Genomic DNA, 23329 nt, shown 5'->3' with positions numbered 1-23329 from the left:
GTTTTACTGAGTAAATAGTTATAGGAAATCAGACGAATCCCAATGAAGTATATCAATATTTTCTGTAAGTCCACAACATGTTTTCCCTGAAGACTACCAGTAGGATTCCACTTGTCAAATTGCCTTCTTTTTGTTTCTATTCCTCTTAACTTACTATATAACTATCCCCTGGAAATACCTTTCTAGAACCTCTGCAACACAACACCTTTTGTATTACATGCTTTTACTGTATGCATCTCAACTTTCTGAATTGTAACACCACCATTTCTAGCAATTATTTTGTAACACCGACTTCACTAACGTGAATCAAAATAATATAGCCTACCTATGCACTGCCATTAATACAATGCTCTAATTCAAACATAAAACTCATAGTGTCAAAAATAATTCCTTTTATTATGACATGAGTTGGGATAGTGAGGAAGTCTCACAAAAACAAGGGATATGGAACAATTTTTAAAAAATAACTTATACCTCTATTTTTGCCAGTTTAATATTTGTCTTAAGTAAAGGTCCAGTCTCCTCTATTTATATTCTTAACACTACTTTCATTGATTTTGCAGTGTTCTATACTGAATCTCCTTTCAAATACGTAAGCTGAAAAAGCAATACATTAGGTAAAAAAATGCAGTCTGTAATTTCATAATTTCAATATAATGCATTTAATTTTCTCACTTCATAATGATCTTCTAAATTGTGGTGACTCTATGGAGTCTCCTTTTATGACACACAGAAGCTGCCCTGCACCAGGTGAGACAGCACGGCAGGCAAGGTGAACATTAGCCTTCCTCTTATACTATTGTGTGTCCCACCCTTATCAAAGAAGGCTATCTTTGACTAATTCATCTTAAAAATGTGGTAGAACAAGGTAGAGAATAAGTGTATAACACCCATTCTTCATATGTATGCCCGTGTAATTTTGAAGGATATCATCTCCAGGTGTATGAATTTCTTGAGGACTGAAACCTTGTTGGAAGTTCGTACTACCCCTTGGTGGCCGGCACATTACATTGTACAGAATAGACATTGGGCACTCAGAAAATAAGCTGGATGTTCGGACTTAGAATGAATAGAAAGATTTGAGTCTTTCCGTGCCAACAGCACTCCCACAAACGTGAACATTCCTAAAACCCATCAGATTTTCTGTGAGAAGTGTGGCAAGCACCAATGCCACAAAGTGACAGAGGACAAGAAGAGCAAGGATTCTCTGTCTGCCCAGGGAAAGTAGTGTTATGACAGATGGCAGGCTGGCTCTGGTGGGTAGACTAAGCCAGTTATCCAGAAAAAAGCTAAAACTACAAAGATGATTGTGCTAAGGCTTGAGTGCATTAAACCCAGCCCAACTGCAGATCTAAGAGAATGCTAGCTATCAAAAGATGCAAGCATTTTGAGCTGGAAGAAGATAAGCAGAGAGAGGGCCAAGTGATAGTTCTAAGGGTCTTTGTTTGTTTGTTTTTGTTTTTGTTTTTGTTTTTTTTGAGACGAGTCTCGCTCTGTTGTCCAGGCTGGAGGGCAGTGGAACAATCTCGGCTCACTGAAGCCTCTGCTTCCCAGGGATTCAAGTGATTGTCCTGCTTCAGCCTCCCCAGTAGCTGGGATTATAGGTGCTCCCCACCACAATCGGCTAGTTTTTGTATTTCTAGTAGAGACGGGGTTTCACACTGTTGGCCAGGTTGGTCTCGAACTCCTGACCTCAGGTGATCTGAAAGCCTCAGCCCCCCAAAGTGCTGGGATTACAGCCATGAGCCACGGCACCCAGCCCTAAGTGTCATCTTTTGTTTTATTATGAATAAAATAAAATCTTGAGTTTACATTCACACAAAAAAAGAAAGATTTGAAAGCAAATCTAAAACGCAGAGTTTTAGGTTGTACCATCTGAAATACAACCACTACGGAATGAGATCCTTTAGGAATGTATATAAGAACAAGCTATTAAACAAAATATTCATTTTGGTTTTTAAAAAAATTTAAGCTTGGTATCTAAAATAATATAGCCACTTTATAATTAAATCGAGAAAGACAAATTTTAGTAACTTGAGAATGACCACAAGGTTACTGAAGAACCAGAACTTAAAGCTATGGCTGAAGATGCCCATTTCAATATTACATCCACATTTTTTTTCACTTATATGCAATTTCTCTCTCTTTAATAAAAATTAGAAAATGATACAATTGCACTAATGTGTTTGATATGTATCTGATCCAAATCAAGCTCTTTAAAAACAATTGTACAGATAACATAAAAATAAGTTTTGCCTTTCTACTACCCTATGTCCTCTTCCAGCTGTTATCACTCTACATGCAACAAAAAAAGTATATACATATACACATGTGTATGGATAGATACATGTATATAATTGTATTTTTTTTTTTTTTGTATTTAAACATGTGTAGCCCTATTTACCCTATAAACTCCTTAATCTTCATGGCGGTGAGTAGCAAGAAATACTTAGCCTACAATATCAGCACTCCAGTATTACTGTGGTAGGCAGCATTTGATATGGTTCCCAATGATAACCCTCATGTAGTTACCTCCCCTGAGTGTGGGTGGAGCATAGTGATTTGCCTCTGGAGAACCGAATACAGCAAAGGGGATGGGATGTCAGTTGCTGATGTTACAGAGGACTGTGACTTCCATCTTCTGGTTCTCTCTTGCTTTCTATGATGTTTCCAGACACTCTGTGCAAAGGCCCTTGTGGCAAAGAACAGAAGCAGGCCTGCAGTAAGGAGCTCATGAAATCGTGAACTGAGGCCTCAGTGCAATAGCACACAAGGAACTGAATTATGTCAACAGCCAGGTGAGTGAGCTACTTGGGAAAATTTCTGGGAGAGCTTTGAGATGGTTGCATCCTTGATGGAGACCCAGAGCCTGAGGACCCACAGAAACCGTGAGACAATAAATATTGGGTTATGTATTAATAGCTAACAAATGCACTGTTCAGAGGAATTTGCTCATTAAAAATTTCCATGGCAGCACCCTCCCTAAGTTAGAGGATGCTTCTCTTCATTCTCATACAGAAAGTAGTTTTGATCCAGAAAAAAAAAAAAAAAAGAAAGAAAAGATCTGGATACAAACATACTGTTAGATAGAAATAAAACCTACTGTTCAATACGTCAGCAGGGTGACAATAGTTAACAATCAAAATACATTTCAAAATATCTGGAAGAGCATAACTAAAATGTTCCTAGCATAAAGAAAAGATAAATAATATTCAAGGTGATGAATATCCTGATTACCCTGATTTTATTTTTACACATGATGTGAATTGATCAAATTACCAAATGTACCCTGAAAAATGCATTATGTATTGACAAAAAAATCTGTAGCAGAAGGTGTGTGTTTAATATTGCATTTCATTTACATATTTCTAAGTAAAACAAGCTTAATGCCATTCTCTAATGAGTCTGCCAAGTAAGCTAACCAAACTCTCTAAAAACAGTTTTTTTCAAAATTACAAATTTTTGAAAACATATTTTATGACCTTTGCATTTTCCCAAAGAATGACTAAGTCTAAACAATAAAAGCCAAAACAATATTGAAAGTGAAAAATATTTAGTCTCAGAAACATTCCCACATCAAAAAAGCCTGATTACTTTGAAGAGGGTATTATGGGTTTCTGTAAACAGATTTGGTGTTGCATGTTTGGTACATCTGCCATATGATTCAGTGCCATGGAAAGTTTTGTGTGTTTAGTAAATAATTCCCAGTTAAATTCCAAGTAATCGTTCATTGCAGAAAGTCGAACTTCTAAATCTAACCTCACCCATAATTACCATAAAAAAAAAAAAACAGTGTTCTGCTAACTGAGAGCATACACCCATTTGTTCTCCAAAGGATCATGCATACTTAAAGATGATTTCTCTATCTAGTGGACACAGAGCAAATGCTGACCTTTGAGATGAAAAAATGGATGTCGGTGGTACCCTATACATTCAGATCTTTAGGACCAAAGCTGTAATAGAGCAGTGAAAACTGTTCCTGTATCATTATCAGTTGACTTAAGGTAATCACACGGAGTTTGACAATCAAGAATGTTTCTTGGATGTCCTTTACAGTGAACAGAAAACTTTCAAAGCCCAGACAATAGAGAAGAACAATAGTACTAACGTCATCGAGTAGAACAATATGGTTTATACTTTGTAACACAAGACCAATACATACAGGTTTATATAATTTAATTTCATTACCAAAAATATTTATTTTATTGTTCCATATCCTGTTTTGGAGATTGTTTTATAATAATTCTCATAAATCTTTTACAATTTTTTTTAAAAAAACAAAAATGTACAGAACTGCTTTGGCAACTTTCTTATTTGTATGTCTCTCAGATCTGCAGTTGTAGGAACAAAAGAAAACATAGAATTCAGGTTAAGGGAGAGGGTAAGAGTGTGCTTCTGCTTTATCCCGTGGCCTCTCCATGGCTTGGTTTTTGCAGGTCTGCCAATTAGTGCCATCCTTTCCAATGTCCCCATCGAGTTAAATACTGAGTAAGCTAACATGGCTTTCAAAAGTTCTATTTCCCACTATAAGTTAGTGAAATGACAGTTTAGTGGGGAAGAAATAAGAGAAAACAGATAGGCTAAAATGATATGCACTCCTCACCATGCTGCCACATTTAATATGCTCCTCAGCCTTCCTCTGATGGATCCTAACTCCCCAACTGTCTTCCACTGTACTTTGATCAAGTCATCTGACAAAAGAACAGCTCCCTCTCTGAACTCTACTGAAATATATACACAGTAATGAGTAATTTCTCCAGTAAAAGAAAGGAAATAATAGTGCAGGTGAAGTTTGTGGTTACACATGGAAAGGAAAGAAAAGCCAGGCTCAGTTCCAGAATGTCTGTGTCAGAGTGAGATATGTATGTAAAACGCATCTCTGGACACAGCCAGCAACACCATCCTCTGTCTCCACTTTCTCATCCAACATAGGCTTTAATGTGGAAGTTCTGACATCTGCATTTTACAAATGAAGAACCTAGGGCCTATAAAACTTACATTGCTTGTCTGAGGTGATATAACTAGTTTTTCCAATGTGGAGGGCAACAGACACTAGTTCAGTGAAAGAAACAATCAGTTGTAATAGCTTATGGGAAACTTTTTAACTTTGAACTTATGTGCTTCTATTGCTAAATCCCTAAGCACGTAAAATGCACAGGTTAAAGACAAAACTGCTTACAGTACTTTAGATATTTTATAGGCTTTAAAATTTTTACTGTCACAGAAGTTTACATGCAAAATTAATAAATATATAGTTGCAAATATTTGCATTAAAAAGTCATTATAGAGGTATTTTCAGATTTCAACAAAATTAAGACTACACACTTTAAGCTATTGGCTTAGGCTATTCATGCCAGAAATATTCTGTCTCTGTAAGTTCACTGCTAGATCAAATACAGATTTTTAGGTGATTAGTACAGGTTCCTCAAATATAATTTTGAATCATGGACCTTAACGATGACTTGCATAGCAAAGTTAGATTAATAATTACAAGTGAATAATATTTTACACATAGAATTATTTAAAATTATACTTAAAAGGGACTTACTCTAATTTAATTTTGCTACCAAAAAATCTCATTTTATTGTTCCATATCCTGTTTTGGGGATTTTTATAATAATTCTCAACAATCTTTTACAGCCAGGCACAGTAGCTCACACCTGTAATCTGAGCACTTTGGGAGGCCGAGGTGGGTGGATCACCTGAGGTCAGAAGTTCAAGACCAACTGGGTCAACATGGTGAAACCCCCGACTCTAATAAATATACAAAAATTAGCTGGGCATGGTGGTGGGCGCCTGTAATCCCAGCTACTTGGGAAACTATGGCAGGAGAATCGCTTGAACCCAGGAGGTGGAGGTTGCAATGAGCCGAGATTGTGCCATTGTGCTCCAGCCTGGGCAATAAGAGCAAATCTTTGTCTCAAAAAAAAAAAAATTAACAGAACTGCTTTGGTAACTTTCTTATTTGTCCCTTAGTCTCTTTTAAGTATTAAACTATGAAAGCTCATTTTAATTATCCACAGTCATGTCTATAGGATTATTTGAGAGAGACAGATAAGGCCTGGTTTCAATTCATTCAACAAATTGTGAAAGCAAGCTTTATGTTACACTTCTAATCTAGAGCAAGAATTTCAAATCATCCCAAATTACTTTACATGAGTTACGGAGCATTGGATAAAGTCAGAAAACTTTATACTATGTGTAAATGGCCAACCCAATAACATAATCCATAAGTCTATATTTAAGGTATCTACAAAGAGGTTGTTTTAAGTAATAAATTTTCTTTTTGAGTTAATGTTAAATCTGAATTTCAAGTAAACATCAAAGACTTTTCAATTCAAATATGTTCTATGTAACATTTGGAACATGCACTAAAAATTACTGTTTATGTGAAATTCAAATTTAACTGGACATATATAACCTGGCAACATTACTCTCTACTGGAAAGTCAACTACAGTGCAGTGCATACAGACTCTTTTTGCCTGACCAAATGAGAGTTCCAGCGATTATTTATACTCTCCAACTTCTGATTGAGATTTGCCTCAATAAACTCTATTTTCTAACTGCGCTATGTGACAATAGTAGCGTTTGTCAATGACTCCTTTAGACAACAAGAGAAAAAGAACAGATTTTCCCCACTGTAATAATCTGAGTACAACCAAAAAAGATTTTTTTTTTCTTTTTCTTTTTTTTTCTTTTTTGAGACAGGGCCTCACTCTGTTTCTCAGGCTGGAGTGCAGAGGCGGGGATCTCTGCTCACTGCAACCTCCGCCTCCACCTCCCAGATTCAAGCAATTCTCCCACCTCAGCCTCCCAGGTAGCTGGGACTACAGGTGCCCACAACCATGTCTGGCTAACTTTTTAATTTTTTTGTAGAGACAGGGGTTTCACCATGTTGGCCAGGCTCCTCTTGAACTCCTGACCTCAAGTGATCCACCCAACTCAGCCTCCCAAAGTGTTAGGATTACAGGCATGAGCCACCACACCCAGCCCAAAAAGAATCTCTTAAAGAGAAAATATTACTGACCATGGATACAGATCTGAGTTCTGTTATTCTACCAGTTATCTGTCTTTGGGCAAATAAATATATGTAACTCCTTGGGCCTTGGTTGTCCTGACTTCAGTAGCCTCCTACAGCATTAACATTTTGCAATTCCATTATCCGACATGAACTAAAATTTGCCTAGTTCTTGATAACTGAGGTCATGCTTGCATATTTTGGAAGCAGAGGAAACCACCACCTCTAAGTTAAAAGAAAACCAAGGGACTAGCTAAAAGATGGTCCTTATATTTAACTAAAATGCATAGTTTCAGAAGAAATGTTACCCACAGGTTAAAAATGCAGCTGAAATAATTTCATAAACAATAGCTGTTGTTAGCCATAAATAACTTTAAATATCTGTCATTCACTGGACATTCAGTACCAAATTATTTTTGAGACCACTAAAAAAAGCAGTGGACTGTTTAACTTGCTAGACTCTTGTATGGTACCTCCAAGAAACTCTAAAGTAGTCACAAATTCAGTGAAAGCTATCTGTGCACAAAGAACAAATCCACAGATTCTCCAAATTTTTTCCCCTAAATCTATTTCCTAATAGATTTTCCAAATTCTTTGTTTTAAATAGCATTTCTCTGCACAAAGAATCTGTAATGCTAGCTCATTGTGCCTTCAGTGTACCTAGCATGCAGCTGTTGAAGACAGTGACAATGAATGCATTTCTCTGGTTAAGTACCATGCCCTCGTATAATCTGAATGCTAGGCAGTGCTTTCAAATGATTAAATAACCTGTTTAGGAAGAGAAACAATTGACTACCAATACCTTTAACATAACATAAAAGTAAACAATCTTAAATTATATCAGTGGACAAGGATTCTGGCTTTGTAGGGTTTCCAGATAAATATAAGAATTTTATTAGATTTGAAATTCAAATTTCATATTTGGAACAAACTTACAAAAAGTATTATATATTTGAAATTAAATTTTAACTGGGCAAATCATGCTTCTATTTGATAAACTTGACAGTTCTATTTGAGATACCTAATATGAGATGTTTGCTCATTAGCATTTCCCCAATACTAGTGAGTTTTATTGGTTTCTATTTTTTTCTAGAGGCAAGAGGTTCTACTATGATAGCACACACATAGATGAGTAACTTTCCGGCCATAATTTCACTTATCATTAATATCCTCTGCTTTTGACAAATCAGATACCTACCATTAAAACTAGTCTACAGAACAGACATTTGGAAGATAAACATTTTACCTACCTGTGGGTAAGATATGAGAAGGCCATATAACAAAATATTTCTTTCTTTTACTTTCTTTGAAAATTCTTTAATCTGCATTAGGTTTTCCGTTTTCTGACTGGGAAGTACTAATTTAAAATCAAGAAAATGAACCTGCAAAACACAAAAGACAATCTTTAGAATATCATTCCCTTCAACTTTCTCTGTAGGGAAAAAACATTAAAGAAGCTCAAAACCCATATGATTACAATATTGCAATAATCTTTATTAACTTGTGTTAATTTCTAGTTGTGCTTCAAGACATACTTAAGATCAATGAATCCTCCTTTATAAATTCAGATGTAGTAAACACTCACTGAGAACACGAGGTTGAAAAACCAAATGCTAATATTCTCTTTCGCTTAGAGTCAAATGCATAAAGTATATGTGATTTCATCAAATCACTCAACTTAATTCATAATTTTTAACTAAGTGAGATAGAAATACAGTATTACACATACTAAGAAATTAACAATATAAATAAAATTCAAGAAGAGTGATTATCCATTTAAGTAAATTAAGTTTTTTAAAAGAATCTCTTTCAATGTAATCAATAATCATCATCTCTAACATGTAATTATTTCTTAAACTAAGAGGGTTTTTATAGAGACTACTTTTAAGCAGTTACGTTTTTCTTGAAAATATTCTAGTGATCATTTTTAAAACTTTTAAATTTTTTATCGTTACATAATACTTCTACATATTTATGGGGTACTGTGATATTTTGATCAAGTCAGTATATCTAAGTTGACCACTGATATTGAATATAGAACATTTATCATTTCTATATTTTAGGAACATTTAAAGTCCTCTTTTCTATTTTTAAATACACAGTATATTAACTCTTGTCACTCTTGGCCAGGCATGGTGGCTCACTCCTGTAATCCCAGCAGTTCGAGAGGCTGAGGCAGGCAGATCACTTGAGCCTAGAAGTTTGAGACCAACCTGGGCAACAAGGCAAAATGCTGTCTCTACAAAAAATACGAAAGTTAGCCAAGCATGGTGGCATATGCCTGTAACTCACTACATACCCCCATGCCAGCTGGACTAAGGAACAACACTGCTGCTTAATGTTAAAAGTCTCAACATACTATTTAACTTTTTGAACTACAGAATTACCTTTGTTACTTAGATGCCATCTACAGACTGACTTATTTCTATGTTATCCCATCAAACCAACTACTTAAATTACAGGAAAACTTCAAGACTTTAAGGACATAGGAGAAGTATTTACAGGCTCTTTCATGAATTAACTTAAACACAGATACAGAACTCAACCTTATGAAATGCATAATTAGGTTAACAAAATTCAAGCATGAAGAAGTAGGATGTATCTCAAAATTCTCTTTTACCAGATGGAAAGGCCTGATGATGACATGAAAACAGAAGACAACCTCCTGCAGATGTTCTTCTTAGTACCATGAAACTTAAGTATATACTTTAAATAGTGCTACTAAGTTTGAACTTCTAAAATATACCAACTACTTATATGTTCTAGGAAAAAAATTCAGTTGGTACAAAATCACAATTTTAAAAAAACAGGGCAGTTTTACATAACCACAGCAGATAGTTGCGAAATGATAACTCAAGAGAAATGTAAATGTTTTTGCCTTAATAAAATAAACTTACAGCCAGGACAGGCTTGCATCTGTTGAAATACAGCCAAGCATTTCATATAGGTTGAGTTCTGCAGATTTGCTTATAGCTACACATCCAGTAGATATTTTTTGATGTCTTTTTGTACCGTTCACTAATTCACTACATAGAAATTACAGTAAAACAGTATTTCCCATGTAGCGTGACATTTCCAACAGTTCTTTCTTGCATATACATAAAAAAGATAAAGCTATCCTTCTGCCCTCCAAAAAAGAATATCTAATTTCATTTTAATGAAAGGTAGCACATTTACTCATATAAACTGGTAAACTGCTTAAACATTTAACATGTGGTTAGCCTCATGGCTTGGTGGGTGGGCGAGGTTTCTGGCTCTCGGTGTTTGGAAAAGGCTCCTCTGCGTCTTGTGTGTCTTTACACTCAGCTCTATGCAAGCTTTATGTTTGTCTAGCAATCATTTCATATATTCCTGGTCCCAGATGAATTTCAGTTAACTTTTTATATGTTAAAATGGGATTTTTTACTTCTGAGAACAGACATATTAATTAAAGGACTATAAGAAAGTATCCAGCACGAGGTACTTTAAAACCCCACATTTCACACTTTCCTCTCATTGCAGAGTCTATGTTCACAATAAAAGGCATGCGAAGGGAGTCAGGACTGGTGGTATGAGGGGAAATAGTCTCTGTTTATTTCACTAAAAAGAAAGTCAATTTCTGAAGCTTAAGTATATACCTAAATATTGCACTGCTTAATGCCTAACAAAGTGGAAAGAAGGATGGTCAAAATGAAAATTCTTATTATGAGTTAGAAAGAATTGGCAGATAAGCTAGAGAGAGTCTGAATCTACATAATAGCTGCAAAATTATCAACATGTGCATAAAAAAGTAAATTGCGTTAATGAGACCCAGAATCTTCAAAACATCACTTTTCAAAAGAAATATAATGAATCTAAACACTGATGAAACCAGCCAATACTAAACAGGTCAAAGTAATATTTGATATGAAGGGTTAGAAAAGATTTTAGAAAAACTATCTTATCAACTATTTAAGAATTAGATTCTATTAATTAATTTAGTATATTATGTTTAAAAATAAGCTTCTAATAGTGAACCACTTCATTGTAGAACAAAATTAAATCAGAGTCATCATCAAAGTCAACTCATAATTCTGATGAATAGAAACTAAATTATAAACTATCATTGAAACTCAAAGCAAATGTTTAGCAACTCATTGGTAAATCTTCACAAAATAAAATACCAGCAACACTAAATGCAGAAATAATGGCATCTAATAGAAGGTAGTAAACAAAACACATTGCATTAAAACATTAACCATACAAAAGATTTAAATGTTTCTTTTGAGTCAAAGAATTAAAAAGTAAATGAGTTTCATAACATCAGTACAAATGTTACATGAGTATACACTGTTTCAAATCGTTATTCAAAAGATCAAAGTAATGAAACCAGAAATTCACATTTTAAACAGTTAATAAGAAAACCTAACTTCAAAAGTATTTTAAGTCATAAAATAAATATTTTTTCAAATTATTTTACTTTACAAGGTGGTCTCTCTTACAAGAACGTCACTTTAACACTTGTATTATAGAACAATTATCTCAACATTACATACATCTACAATTACCTTAATTAACATCTGTAACAAATTTTAGAATCAAAAGAACAATCCCACTGATTAATATAAAGCATTGATTTGTTTAGCTAACTAAAAACATAATTCTACGTTCATTTACTTTCTCCAAGAAAATTGTCAGAATATAAATCAGCAAAGAAGTTACAAAAAAAAAAAAAACAGGTATACGCTTCTTCAAAATTTACCTGAGTTTACAATGTCATGTTTTAGTGAATTGTCAAAATTTCATTTTACATCATAAAAACTATTACTGCTTAAGCATCAATCTGTAATTTATTATTAAGGTTCTCTGCAGGCCATGTAGGCATGCATTACTTGTCATTTAAAAAAAAAAATACTAAACAGTTTTAGAGTTTACTTCACAAATAAAGAGGACTTATGCATTTAGGCCAACTACTACAAGTCCATCATGCTACTTTTAATCTATAAGAATCAATTATGTTGTAGGTACCTACTTTTGCAAGTTTTTTAAAAAATAAATATATTTAATGTGTTCCAAAGGCGAAATAATCTTTTAAAAAAATCTTTTTAGAAAAGTTTTTTTAAGAAGATGAGGTATTCAGAATACACAGGAAAAAAAATATTCAAAGACGTGACCAAGATGCCTGTGAGGCAGTTATACACTGTATCCAAGTCATATTAGAACAGCCTCCACCAATTTACCCTGTGCCTTCTCTTAGGTGTGACCCAAATCATTAAAAGTCTTGGTAATGAGTAATTATTTAATAACCTCAGGAACAATGTTTTGGCAAAATAATCTTAGGTTTATTTGAGCCCAGGAAATAGATAATCTAATAATCACAATCAAGGTAGATACATGATTAACATCTTATACATATTTATCTGAATTTGTCATTAAAAATGTGAAAATCTATGAAAAACTGTGCTAAGAAATGTAAAAAGAATGACCATAGACAAAAAGATAATAACAAGAAGTTACAGTTACAGTGCTTCCAATAAAAAACGGGAAGGTCACTGTTGTTTTACTTTGTTGGGCTATTCTGGATTAAAATAAAATGCCAACTTAACATTTGATTTTGAATAGATTTTTTTTTTCCATGAAGCTACATCATGTGATAAAGCAGACCCAAATCAACGGTTGGCAAAATAAAACAGTCTACAACTGCACTGTACACTTGAGTAGCCATTAGCCATATACTGCTACATTTAAATTCAAATGTATTAGTATTAAAAATAAAAACTCAGGTCATCAGTTTAGCTATATTTTCAAGAGCTCATATCCTCAGTTAGATAGTGGCTACCACATATAAGAGAAAGACAACTTTTTGTTAATTTTCATATAGGCAGATAAGATTTATAGTTTACTCTATACAACACAATGTTCTGAAGTATTCATTAGTTGTAGAATGACTAAATCTATACAATGTACACATGTACAGCCTCATAGTTGAAAGTTTATATTCTTTGACATTTCCCTAACCCTCTACTATCTACTGCCATAATATCAACTCTTTCGGATTCCACATGAGCAACATCATTCAGTATTTGTCTTCCTGTGCCTAGCTTACTTCACTTAATATCATGTCCTCCAAATTCATCCACGTTATTACAAATACCAGGATTTCCTTCTTTTTCATGGCCGAAGAGTATTTAGTTGTGTATATTTCATATTTTCTTTATCCATTCATTTGTGGATACTTAGGTTGATTCTATATCCTAGCTACAGTGAAAAATGCTGCAATGGACACAGGAGTACTGATATCTCTTTGAAATAATGATTTCATTTCCTTTGGATATGTAGCTAGTAGTGGGGTTAGTAGACAATACGGTAGTTCTATTTTTAATTTTTTTGGAGCCTCCATACGGCTTTCTATCATGGCTGTGGTAATTTACATTCCCACAAGGGAATGTAAGGGGTCCCTTTTCTCCATATTCTTGTCAACACTTGTCTTTGTCCTTTTCATAACAGCCATTCTAATAGGCGTGAGGTGATATCTCACTGTGGTTGTGATTTACACTTCCCTGATGATTAGTGATATTGAGTATTTTTTCATATACCTATTGGCCATCTATTTCCTTTTCACATATGTCTATTCAGGTCTTCTACCCTTTTGTTAATATCTTGTTTTCTTGATATGGAGCCAAGTTTTTTTATAGAATTCTGACATTAAGTCTTTATGAGATGTATAGTTCGCATATGAGAGGTATGGGTCCTCTCATTCTGTAAGTTGTCTCTTCATTTTTCCTCAGGTGTGCAGAAGCTTTTAGTTTTGATGTGACCCCAATTTGCCTATTTTTGCTTTTGTAGCCATTACTCCTGGGGTCATATCAAAAAGTCATCGACCAGATCAATGTCATAAGGCTTTTCTCCTATGTATCTTCTAGTAGTTTCATAGATTCTAATCTTACATTTAATCCCTAATCTATTTTGAGTGGTTTTTGTATATGTTGTGAGACAAGGACCTAATTCCATTATTCTGTGTGTGGATATCCAGTTATCCCAACATTTATTGAAGAGACTGCCCATTCTCTATTGTGTGTTCTAGGAAATTTTGTCTAAATCAGTTGGCTATAAACATGGGATTTCTGGGCATTCTATAACATTCTATTTGTCCATGTGTGTTTTTATACCAGTACTATGTTGTTTTGGTTACTGTATCTTTGTAGTATATTTTGAAGTCAGGTAATGTGATTTCCTAAAGCTTTGTTCTTTTCCCTCATTATGGTTTTGGCTATTCAGGCCCTAGCAAAAGGTTTTCCAAAATTTTTAGCTCTTCAAAAAAATTCTTAGTTTTGTAGATCTACTCTACCATTTTCCTACTATTTCATTCATTTCTGCTCTAATCTATATTATTTCCTTCCTTCTCCTAACTTTAGGCTTAGTTCGTTGTTTTTTCTAGTTCCTTAAAGTGAAAAGTAGGTGAAAGGAAATGTTTCTTCATTTTTGATGTAAGTGTATATTGTTATCAACTTCCCTATTAGAACTGCTTTTACTGTTTCCCATAGATTTTGGTATGTTAGGCTTCCATTTGTTTGTCTCAAGGAATTTTTTAAGTATAACTTTAAATTCTTCATTGACCCACTGTCTAGTCAGAAGGATGTTTAATTTCCAAGTATTTGTGAATTCTCCAAAGTCCTCCAGTTCCTGATTTATAGTTTCATGTTTTGTAGTCAGAAAATATTATTTGGTATCTTAAGTTTTTTAACATGTTTCATAGCCTAACATGATTTACCCTGGAGAATGTTCCATGTGCAGTTGAAAAAAGTTACACTTTTCAGCTGTTCAACTCTTGGATTGAATATCCCGTGTATGTTTGTTATGTCTATTTGATCAAAAGCATAGTTAAAGTCCAATATTTCCTTATTGGTTTTCTGGCTAACTTGCTCATTGCTGGTGGCAGATGTTAAAGTACCCCACAATTATTGCATTGCAGTCTTTCTCTCCCTTCAGATCTATTAATATTTGCTTCATATTATATATGTAGGTATTCCAACATTGGTTGCATATATCACAACTGTCCTATCTTCTTACTTGATCCTTTTGACATTATATAATGACCTTTTTATATTTCTTTACTAAAAGCATATTTTACCTCATGAATACAGCTATTCCTGCTTTTTTTGTTGTTTCAATTTGTGTGGGATATCTTTTTCTACGTCTTCACTTTCAGTCTGTGTGTGTCCTTACAGGTGAAAAGAGTCTCTTTTTGGCAGCATATTGTTGGATTTTTAAAAATCTATTAAACTACTTTATGTCTTGTGATTGGAAAAATATACTTACATTCAAGATAATTATTGATAGGTACAGACTTACAACTGCCATTTTTGTCCATTATTTTCTAGTTGTCTTGCCAAGTTTTGTACCTTTCTTCCTCTATCTTCCTTTATGGTCAAGTAATTTTTTTAGTATTACATTTTTAATTTCTTGCTTTTTATTTTTTTTTTTGTGTATCTAATGTAAGTTTTTGCTTTGTGGTTACCATGATGCTTACAAAAACCACAATAAATTGTTTTAAGGTGGTGAACACTTTGATTTTAACAACAAAAGCTCTACACATTTACTCCACTCACTCCTCCATATTCAGTAATAATCATGTCACAATTTTCATATTGCATATCCTTAAATTCATTACTATTTTTAATAGGTTTGCCTTTTCACCTTCACACTAGTGATAAAAATGATTTACACACAACCATTACAATATGAGTATTGTGGATTTCACTGTATACTTTTACCATAGAGTTTTATATTTTCAAATGTTTTCATATTATTCACTAGTGTTGTGCTTTTTTTTGGCTTGAAGGATTCCTATTAGCATTTCTTGTATATCAGGTCTGGTGGTGATATACTGCCTCAGCTTTTGTTTGCCCAGGAAAGTATTCATCTTTTCTACATTTCTGAAGGACACCTTTGCTGGGTACACTATTCTTGGCTGACAGTTTTTTCCCCCCTCTTTCAGCATTTTAAATATACCCTTTTGCTTTTTCTTCACCTATAATATTTCTGCCAAAAAGTCTGCTGCTAGCTATATTTGAATTTCTTTACGTTATCTGCTTCCTTTCTCTTGCTGCTTTCAGGATCTTCCTAGCATTTAATTTTTGATAGTATTATAATATGTCTTGGAGTCACCTTATTTGGTTTAAATTTGATTGGAGATCTTTGACATTTCTGTCCCTGGATATTTACATTGATATCAAAATTTTAAAAAAAAAATTCTATTTAAGCTTTCTACCCCTTTATCTTTTCCTCCTTCATGAATGCCTGTGACTCAAAGATTGGCTCTTTGGATGCTGTACCATAAACCCTATAACCTTTCTTCATTCCTTTACTTCTTTTTTCTTCTATTTATTTCAAAATAACCTGTCTTCAAGTTCAGGTTATTTCTTCTGCTTGGTGAATTCTGCTGTTGATGAACTCTATTGCATTTTTCATTCCCTACATTGTATTTTCACCTCCAGGATTTGATTTTTTGAAAATTGTTTCATGCATTATCTAGTAGAAGCTAAAAAATATTATTTCAATCTCATTATGTTTCACATTCTGGTCACTTAGTGTTTTCTTCATTTTGTTGAATTGTTTCTCTGTATTTTCTTCAAGTTTGCTGAGCTTCCTTAAAGTTTTGAATTCTTTGTCAGAAAGCTCACATGTCTCCATTTCTTTAGGGTCAGTCACTTGTACATTTTTTCCATATGGTCATGTAATGTTTTCCTGATTGTTCTTGATTCTTGTGATCATTTCTCAATGTCTGCACATTTAAAGATGTAGATACTTATTTGAGTCTTCACAGATAGGGATTTGACTTTGCTTGGGATAGCTCTGTAGCAGGTGTGACACTGCCCGAAGCCTGAGGTTCACTACAGCAGGTGTGGCACCAGATCTGGCCAGAAGCCAGGGGCCACCTGCTGCTGCTGAGTGCTGTTCAGAGGACTGACACAAGCCTGGCAGTGGTATAAATTGGAGATTGAGTCTTCAAAAAAAGACTGAAGCATGGGGCTCTGGGGTCCCACCTGGGGCTACATCTGGTCTAGAGGTTCAGTCTGCAGTTACTGGCTTGAAATACAAAGTTGTGGGAATCACCTTGGTGTTGAGTATTATTGTGATGGGCCAAGTGTTGGAGTTCAAGGCAAAATCTCATACTCACTTCCTTCTTTTTCCTTAAGCGAACAATCTCTCTTCTCCATTCCATGCTGCCATAGTTGGGGAGGAGTAACACAGGTAACAAACTGTCCTTCCTACTCTCTTCAATGCATATTTTCTTACTACCATGCTACAACCAGGTACTGGAATCTCTCACTTGGTTTCTTTAGCTCTTTTGAAGGTATTTTGATATATGGATAGTTGTTCAAATTGATATTTCTGGGGGTGGGGTGACAATCACTGGATAATCCTGCTTTGTCATCCTGTTCCACCCATCCACAACATGTTATCATTGTAAAAAGTGTTAATAGAAAGGGTTTGTCTAAACAAAAGTAGTGCTTATATATTATGATTGGTGGCCATATATCCCATTAAAATTTTTGATCATTAATTTACACATCCATACTGCACAGGAATTTTTATTCCTACCTAGTGTTACTACTTAAAATATCACTGTGAAAAATTAGATCTGGAACAGGCAAAATTACACATAATCTAAACTAAAACAGACTGAGCTTGTTCTTCTTTACATAAAAATATTTCTGAAAATGTGGATGAGTATTAAATGTGTAAAAATTAAACACTCAACATTTCAATGCACCCAGTTTCTGTTTCTGACTAAGGAGGAGTACTAGGGATGAAATTGTTTTTCTTCCTCAACCAACTTAGAAAAGCAAACTATATGAAACAATGTTTTTTAAAGACATTATACATGTTACAATGAGGAAATAATCCCTAAGAGACACAAAACAAAGTGAGCTGTACATGTACCCCATCCTACTGCCCACAAGAGAGTTTCAGGACGTGGTACATGAAGGAATCCAGATTTCATTTCTCTTAATTGAGAGATGAAGTTAAGAATCTGGGGAGACCAAGGCAGACAGAATAGAGTCACAGGTAGAGTACCAGAGAGGAGAGAGCTTCACAGTGAGAGAGCTCTATAGAACATCAGAATATCTTCCTCATAGAGACAGCAGAGGTGTATTGATCAGTGCACCTATGTGAGAAAATTAGTCAAAGGACTAGAAGGAACAGTACTCCATGCACACACAGGGTTGGGAAGATTGGCAATAGCCATGAGCCATACTAGAAAACTTCATAATTAATATGGTTTAAATTTCCCTACCAAAACTCACATTAAAACTTAATTGCCACTGTAACAGTATTAAGAGGTAGGGCCTTTAAGAAGTGATAAGGTCATGAGGGCTCATGAAGGGACTAATGTCTTTATCATGGGCATGGATTAGTTACTGCAGAAATGTGTTCTCGACAAAAGAAATGAGTTCAGCCCACTTCTATCTGCCATGTGCACTTGTTCCCACCTTCTGCCCTTCCACTAGGGGATGATCTTCACCAATTGTCAGCAGCATGCTCTTGGACTTGCCAGTCTCCAGAATCATGAGTCAAATAAATCACATTTATTTATAAATTACCCAGTTCATGTTATTCTGTTATAACACCAGAAAACAGAGTAAGACAATAATTTATAGGGCATTAGGTAGAGTATAAACAAGGGTCTTTCCTCAGTTGTGGGAAATAATTATCTCTACACTAAATATACTAATTAGTCCTGTTAAAAGATCAAAAAAACAAGACCCAAATGGATCAAACTGTTTTGAATTACTTGCATCTGGAACAAAGTTCATATTTATAAGAATATAAAAATACCCATCTCCTAAGATAAAATTCACAATGTCTAATGCCTTAAATACCGAACATTTTAAAAAGCAGAAAATATGGCCAATTATGAGAAAAATCAACCAAAACCAACCCAACTGACACCAATATTAGAACTAAAAACATTGAAACAGTTATTAAAACTGTGTTCCATTTGTTCAAAAACTACAGGAAAGACTGAACATATTTAGCACAGATGTAAAATAGACCTAAACCTAACTTCAAAAGATGAAAACTATAGGATGTGATATTTTTAAAACTCCCACTAGAAATAATTAACAGAAGATTTGATATTAAAGATTAGTGAACTTGAAGACACAGCCATAGAAATGATTTTAAGTGAAACAACAACCAAAAAAAAAAAGACCAAAAGAGGAAATTAAACAGACCACCAGTGAGATATGGATCATATTTAGTCAGCCTAATACACAGGTAACCAGAGTTGCCAATAAGTTGGGAAAACAACAGAAAAACATTTGAAAAGTTAATGCTGAAAACATTCCTAATTGAATGAAAATTTTAAAACCACATGCCAACACATCTTAAGTATGCATGCAAAAAAGAAAAATCTTAGGCAAGGAAAGGAGGAAGACACTGCGACCATAATGAGGAGATACAAACTTCCTTTCAGTCTAACCCAGAACTGATAGGCATTAGAATCTTCAAAGATACTATAATGGTTGTTGTAATTAAATTACATATATTCAAAAGTTAGAGACTATATTAAAAAGGACCTAAATCAGACTTCTAGAGGTGAAAGCTACAGTGCCTAATACAAAAAATACGTTGTTTAAAATTCAATACATGTCTGCATACATAAGACAGTACAATGATGTATACCATCTCAGCACATGGATGCTGAGCTCAATTAAATCGCCAGCCAGAGCAAGGGAACATCTGTTTGGCACATGCTTTCATAATTACATAAGTTGTGCAACAATAAATGAATGAGTGAAATATCAATTCTGTTGACATATTATAATATTAGCGTTTAAGTTTGAAGGTAACTTTTGTTCTACTTTATATTGATGACAAGGGTAGAGGCTATTCACTTTCAGGCTGCCAGGTCCATTTAATTGAAAATGATAAGTTGCAAGAAAAAAATGCTTCTGTACCTGTTAATATTACCAGTATTTAATAGGGCAGTCAGTTTACAATATAATCTAAATAAAAGGAGACAGGAAAAAAAGAACAATTATCATCCATAATTTTTTATTTCAAACTTTTGTTTTCAACCTAACATTTCTAAATGTTGCACATATAAACTAAAACAGCAAATTAGTGTTCATAATGTAATTTTTGTTTTACTTAATATAGTAGTGATATATTTAAAATTTATTCTGGGATAAATAAAAGATGCTACCTCCAAAAAAAAGTGTGAATATCACTCCCCAAATTTAATTTTTAAGAGGAAAATGAAGTCCCATTTTGAAATGAGAAATACTTTAAAGGTTAATACTACTGTTCAGGACACATACAGAAAATAATTTAAAATAAGAAATAAGCAGTCATTTATTGACACAATAAGATGCTTCATAAAAACTAAAAGCAGGCACTTGTAAGTTAGACAATTTTGAAATAAAAAATGTTTTTCTAAAAGGCAAAATAAAAAAATTTAAAATTGAATTCTACTCAAAAGATCAAGATAGTAAAATACATGAAGTTGAAATTTATATACTGTAAATGTCATAAAAATGCAGAACTAGTATTATTATTCTCCTTAATAGCATGTAGCAATTACTTGAGTTGCAATTTTTATTATTTCCTCATATCAACCTCCTTCTTTTCTGCAAGTCACCACAAAGCACCTCGTTGTAGAAGACAGCACTGAAGCAGGGTAGGATAGCAGACAACATAACTTGAAACATTAAGGCATGTTCAAATGAACAAATATTTCTGAATGTCTACATATGCTGACTTGTCAAAGGAGAAGGGATATGAGCACAAAGGTATTAGGGAAGGATTCCAAGAGGAAATGTCACTCAAATTTTTAAGGAGAGTTTGGCAAGTAAACAATTAAAAAAAAAGTGTTTCAGGTAGAAAGAAAAACTCATGCAGGAAACACATCTAAATCAAGTTACAGGGTACATGTGGAGAACTATAAATAACTTAGTGATTTCCAGAGGGCAAACTACTCAATAAGGAAATGAGAAAGACAGAACAGTAGAATTAGCCAAGAGCCAGACCAGGCCAAGGCTTTATGATCTGATTTTTGTCCATTAGGAGATGAGAAGCATCTGAAAGTTTTCAATAAGGAGAGTAATTTGGTAAATGTATACTAGCAAAATCTCTCACAGTAGCTATGGTAAGCTCAACTGGAAACAAAAGATAGAAGCTGAGATGAATAGTTCAGAGAAGGAAAAAGACTTTTAAACATTTAAACTGCCTGCATTTGAACATTTCTATCAAAATTTTGAGAAAGGATGAAATTTAGGGATAAAAACATAAATCAGTGCATGAGTAATACTTTAAATCATGAGGCTTCATGACCCAGAGAGTGCATGTCTGTTAAATAAATGCCTAACACATATAGGATAAAGGTACTAATAACTGTGGCAAACTAGGTCATTTCAGATTGAAAATCTAAATCAAAAATCAGCAAACTATGGGTCAAGCCTATTTTGTAAATACAGTTTTACTAGAAAACAGCCATACCCATTCTTTTGCATATTGTCTATGACTGCTTTGACATGAAAACAGCAGAGTTGATAGTTGTGAAAAAGACTGTGCAGACAGGCCACAAAGCCTAAAATATTTACTATCTGGTTCTTTACAGGAAAAAACTGCCAATTCTCAAAATAAAACAAGGTATCTTAGAGCCAGGCAAAGAAAGTGCTTGAGTTACCTCTTTAAAATGAAAGCATTCCACTAAATGATTTTCAAGATCCTTTTCTCTTGTAACAAAATAGGTTTCTACTATTCGAAAAGGACAAGTATTGGCATTACTCATGAAAATTATGTGATACAGTGAAATGATCACTAGGCTTAATTTTGAACTGGGGATAATGCTATCTATGATAATCAACTCTCAGGGTTGCTCTGAAGACTAAAGCCCTGGGATCATTCATTTTAAAGGAAAAGAACGGTGACTCATTATTTCCAGCTTTTCAGTAAGTGTCTGTTGTTACTAACATTAACCTAATTATACTAATAACATACATTGGCAGGCCACATTTGCTGGGAAGGTTCTGGAAATTATAAACGTATTTGAAGTTCCATCTCATACCAATGGGAAGAGCAAGAAACACAAGGTCATAGTTGGAATTTTGATAGTTGAGGAAAAACTCAGAACTCAGTCATTACTATAAACACGTTAACTAAGAAAGTTTAAATCTAGAGGCCTCTCACTATATTCTAGAAGTGGAAGTAATACTTAGCACTCAGAGGAGCCATGCTGGTGACTTTAACCAGTCCTACTGTTCCCAAATAAGTTTTTCAGTATTGACTCTGGGACTACCTTGACAACACTTCCTACATTCCACCTCAGCAAGTACCAGTAGAATTAAGCTTAAGTATTGAGCATTTAGCTAAAATTAAGTTCCATAATTCCATAAAACAAAATCTCTGGTGCCCAGAAAATTGAATCATATAATAGTTTTCAAAATTATCACACATAAACTTATTGCTAACAGGATTCAAGCCAAAAAAATCTGAATCTAGAAGTTTCTGGCACTGATTCCATTATCTTTCTATACTTTCCATACCAGAACAGTTCAGGCTTTCCAAAACCTGCAAAAGTAATCTATTTTTAGGTGGCTACAGATCTTAATCCTAAGGCAACAGCATATAAGCCTGGTAATATTCTTACCATCTTCCTGCCTGCCAACAATTCAACCAATAGAAAAGGTTTTTTTCTGTTTTTGTTTTTCAGAATATGAAGTATTACAATAAAAACGATTTCACTAAAAAAATCATCTGCCATACAGACACTATAGAAGGCTTGGAAAAGACATTGTAATATAAAAGATATATTTTAAATTTTGTCTATCCCTGGAACTCTATTAAAATTCAATATTAAGAAAGTCATAAAGGAGTCTAACTTGCCTTTCAAAGTAAGCTTTGAGAGCTTTTGTACACACACACACACACACACACACACACACACAAATGAACAGAAAACTTTTGAATATGAATAAAATCTTTTAAATTATACTTTGCCAAAAAATCTGGGATCTTCATATGCCTATTCAACCTTAAAAAACAAACCACAAAGTTCTTGCTTTAATCTTCCCTAGCTTACTATCATTCGCCAAGTTTTATAAGACATAAAATTAGAGGCTATACTTCTTTTCTCTCATTTATTTAAGCTTCAATTCTTAATGCTTTGATCTCTTAAATATATCTTGATTTCATTTTGTTCACTCCCACTAAAACTACCTGCCTTTGTTTCGCCTGCTGTAACACATACCATCGACCAGATGGCTTATTAACACCAGAAATTTTTTTCTCACAGTTCTGGAAGTTGGAAGTACAAGATCAGATTGCCAGCATCATCAGGT

The 23329-nt window shown here is 34.0% G+C and overlaps 1 protein-coding gene across 3 annotated transcripts in view; it reads right to left on the bottom strand.

The window, feature by feature from the left end:
• CRPPA (CDP-L-ribitol pyrophosphorylase A) overlaps positions 1 to 23329 on the bottom strand; it is a 330079-nt gene that overhangs the window by 123491 nt on the left and 183259 nt on the right. For all 3 annotated transcript variants that reach the window (XM_007981984.3, XM_038004687.2, XM_073009080.1), the window contains one exon: positions 8270 to 8401. In XM_007981984.3, the coding sequence (XP_007980175.1) occupies positions 8270 to 8401 (132 nt within the window). The remainder of the gene's footprint in view (positions 1 to 8269; positions 8402 to 23329) is intronic.

Source organism: Chlorocebus sabaeus, chromosome 21 (genome assembly GCF_047675955.1).
Source record: "Chlorocebus sabaeus isolate Y175 chromosome 21, mChlSab1.0.hap1, whole genome shotgun sequence".
Lineage (NCBI taxonomy): Eukaryota > Metazoa > Chordata > Mammalia > Primates > Cercopithecidae > Chlorocebus > Chlorocebus sabaeus.
The sequence above is the reverse complement of the archived record's forward strand: the minus strand, read 5'-3'. Positions and strand labels throughout refer to the sequence as shown.